This window comes from Glycine soja, chromosome 13 (genome assembly GCF_004193775.1).
Source record: "Glycine soja cultivar W05 chromosome 13, ASM419377v2, whole genome shotgun sequence".
NCBI lineage: Eukaryota > Viridiplantae > Streptophyta > Magnoliopsida > Fabales > Fabaceae > Glycine > Glycine soja.
In genome coordinates, this window is record NC_041014.1 from 17,130,767 (window position 1) to 17,133,829 (window position 3,063).

General features: G+C 36.7%; 1 protein-coding gene across 1 annotated transcript; it reads left to right on the forward strand.

The window, feature by feature from the left end:
- The first annotated feature begins 645 nt into the window (after nucleotides 1–645).
- LOC114382554 (RING-H2 finger protein ATL46-like) lies at nucleotides 646–2,645 on the forward strand. Its single transcript, XM_028342060.1, has one exon. It carries the CDS (start codon nucleotides 1,180–1,182, stop codon nucleotides 2,410–2,412), a length of 1,233 nt encoding a protein of 410 aa, XP_028197861.1. The 5' UTR covers nucleotides 646–1,179; the 3' UTR covers nucleotides 2,413–2,645.
- Nucleotides 2,646–3,063: the final 418 nt, after the last annotated feature.

The window sequence follows — 3,063 nt, forward strand, 5'->3', positions numbered from 1 at the left end:
CCTTTTTAAAAAGTCTAATGATGGTTAATTTTATCTCACAAATTATTATAGTAAGAACATAATTATATACAAATTATATAATCATCTTTAACCATTAAATACATGTATATAAATTGAAATTAATTAGTGTCATGTTTTTTTTTCCGGGGTAAAAGATTTTAGTGATTTTATTGTATTAGACATTAATTTTGCTTGTAGTATGTGATTATAGTTTATTCACAAAAATTTTAGCCACAATGAAATTTCCAAACGCGACAGGTCTTACGCTCTGCGCCAATCCTTTTTGTTTTGTGGGTATTGATATTTTGTAAAATTAATAAATAAATACCTGGATTATTTATTAATTATTAATTAAGTTTTTAAGCTAAAAAAAAGTATGATTAAATCTCTTATTTTTCTTTTTAACTTAAGTACTTAAAATTTTAAAATTACCGCAAATTATCATTTTTTTCTGGACAGTTTTAAAAAACCAATCACAAAAGGTTGCAAAATCAAGAACTTCATCATACAGTAATTTTTTAATTTATAAGCTTAGTTAAAAGCTTTCAAATAATTTGGGAACCTACCAAGTACTAATTAATTTATCATTTATTTTGAATTGGTACATGATACTACTACAATACAAGGGCTAAGATGAGCGGCACGCGCCATGTATTGGTAGTGGGATTAGAATTTTGCTTGTATCTTTCTGTCATCCTTTACCTCGCACTTCGGGAACTGCTGCCACTTTCACCCTTTGGATTCTTTCCTTCTCAAACCACAAAGCAATTTGTCCAATTTGGATCACACACTCAGATACAGCCGTTTAGAAAGACCTTCGCATTTCACTTTTCTTTCTCTTCTCACACAAGATAGATAGGATTTTCTTTCTTCTGCTACCTTCAAAACATCACAAGAAGCAACATCCCCCTATACGAGTTAGGTGAGCTCAGTTCAACACATCGTGTGAAAAAAACATAAAGGGAGAAAATTACTATTTTGTAATTTGTATGTGATAAAGTGCCCATCTTGATGTATGTACTTCTTCACTTCTTTGTATGTGTCCCTAGTTTGAGTGTAATCTAAAACATTTTGAAGTGATTAAGGTGCCAAGATGTGACTATGATTGTGTTGGGTGAAGGAACATGGTTTCATGGTTGTGTTGTTGCCTTTGTGATCCGTGAGATGAAATGAGATGAGATGTCAGAAAACATGTATCCTAGGTTGTTGTTTTTTGACCATACCCATTCGAAGATGGCATGGGTTAAGCATCAAATCCAGCAAAAAGATGGTTACTTGAGCTACTCACCACCCCTTTTGTCTTCTTCTTCTTCTTCTTCTTCTTCTTCTTCTTCTTCTTCACCCCCTTACCCTCTTGGTGCTACTTTCCACAAGGAATCATCATTGCCTTCTTCAACACCACCACCACCACCATCTGGCACCAGAATTAGTCCTGCTGTTCTTTTCATCATAGTGGTTCTTGCTGTTTTGTTTTTCATCTCTGGCCTCCTCCACCTGCTTATTAGATTTCTCATAAAACACCCTTCTTCTGCATCTGCTCAATCCAACAGACACCAAGAACTTTCCACATCTGATGCACTCCAGAGGCAGCTTCAGCAGCTCTTCCACCTCCATGACTCTGGCTTGGATCAGGCTTTCATTGATGCTCTTCCTGTTTTCCAGTACAAGGAGATTGTGGGGTTGAAGGAGCCCTTTGACTGTGCTGTCTGCTTGTGTGAGTTTTCTGAGAAGGATAAGCTCAGGTTGTTGCCTATGTGCAGCCATGCCTTTCACATCAGTTGTATAGACACATGGCTTTTGTCAAACTCCACATGCCCTCTTTGTAGAGGAACACTTCTCACTCAAGGGTTTTCCATTGAGAACCCTATATTTGACTTTGATGATCTGAGGGAGGATGAAGGGTGCCCTTGTAATGGGGAGAATGGATTCAATACTAGGCAGAAAACAGTTGTGGTTGAAGAAAGTGTGGAGAAAGAGAAAGGTGTTTTCCCTGTGAGGCTTGGGAAATTCAAGAAGCTGAGTGTGAAGGGGGGTGGGGAGAGTGAAGTGGGAGAGACAAGTAGTAGTAATTTGGATGCAAGAAGGTGTTACTCAATGGGGTCTTACCAATATGTGGTTGGGAATTCAGACCTAAGGGTGACTTTGAACCATGATGAAATTGGTAAAGGTCAAGTCACAAGGCTCACCAAAGGAATGGAACTTGATGATGGGAAGGTTTCAGTGGAGGAGGGGGATGTGGAAGCAAAGAAGATTAGTAGTGTCAGTAAAGGTGACAGCTTTTCTGTGTCCAAAATCTGGTTGTGGCCAAAGAAGGGGAAATTGCCTACTTCTTTGGATGGTCAATTTGGCAGGCCAATGCCTTCTTATCTAAACACAGATTTTCCAAGGATGAGGGAACCAGAAGGGGCATGAAAGGTATCCATCCACATGTTTTTACTTTTTTTTTTTCTTTTTCTTATTTCACTTGAATTCGTTTCAATCCATTGATTAAAGCTGGCTTCCCCCACTTGCCTTACAATTCCAAAAAAAAATTGGTGTGCTAATTTTGACATTGTGATGACTGATTGTGCCATACTATTGATGTATTATGATTGTACTTCATGAAGATATAAGAAATACTGCATCTCTTTCTCTTTCATCAAACAGATCTCAGGACTCATTGGTTAGATGGAATTAGATTTGTCCAAGGTTTTAAATACACGATTTCTGACACAACATTAAGGATTTTGAGGTATCTGCAACCATAATTCTGACTGCAATTTGTCTACAACTTATCTTCAATTTCATATAATATCAAAGAACATGACCAAATCACTATTATAACCGCAAATTAAAACATTAGATTTGTTATAATAAATGTTGATCTCAGGTTATTTGGTTATGCAAAGTGCAAACAATTAGACATATCAAGATATCCTTGCTAGATTCATTAACTCCCTAGTCCAACAATTTTGTATCATTTATTTTCTCATAATAATGTACAACAGACAGATCTACAGTAGCTGATTGAATATGGTTGTGGAGTGTAGCCTGTTTCAAAGCCAGACTTGTCTCTTTCTTTGT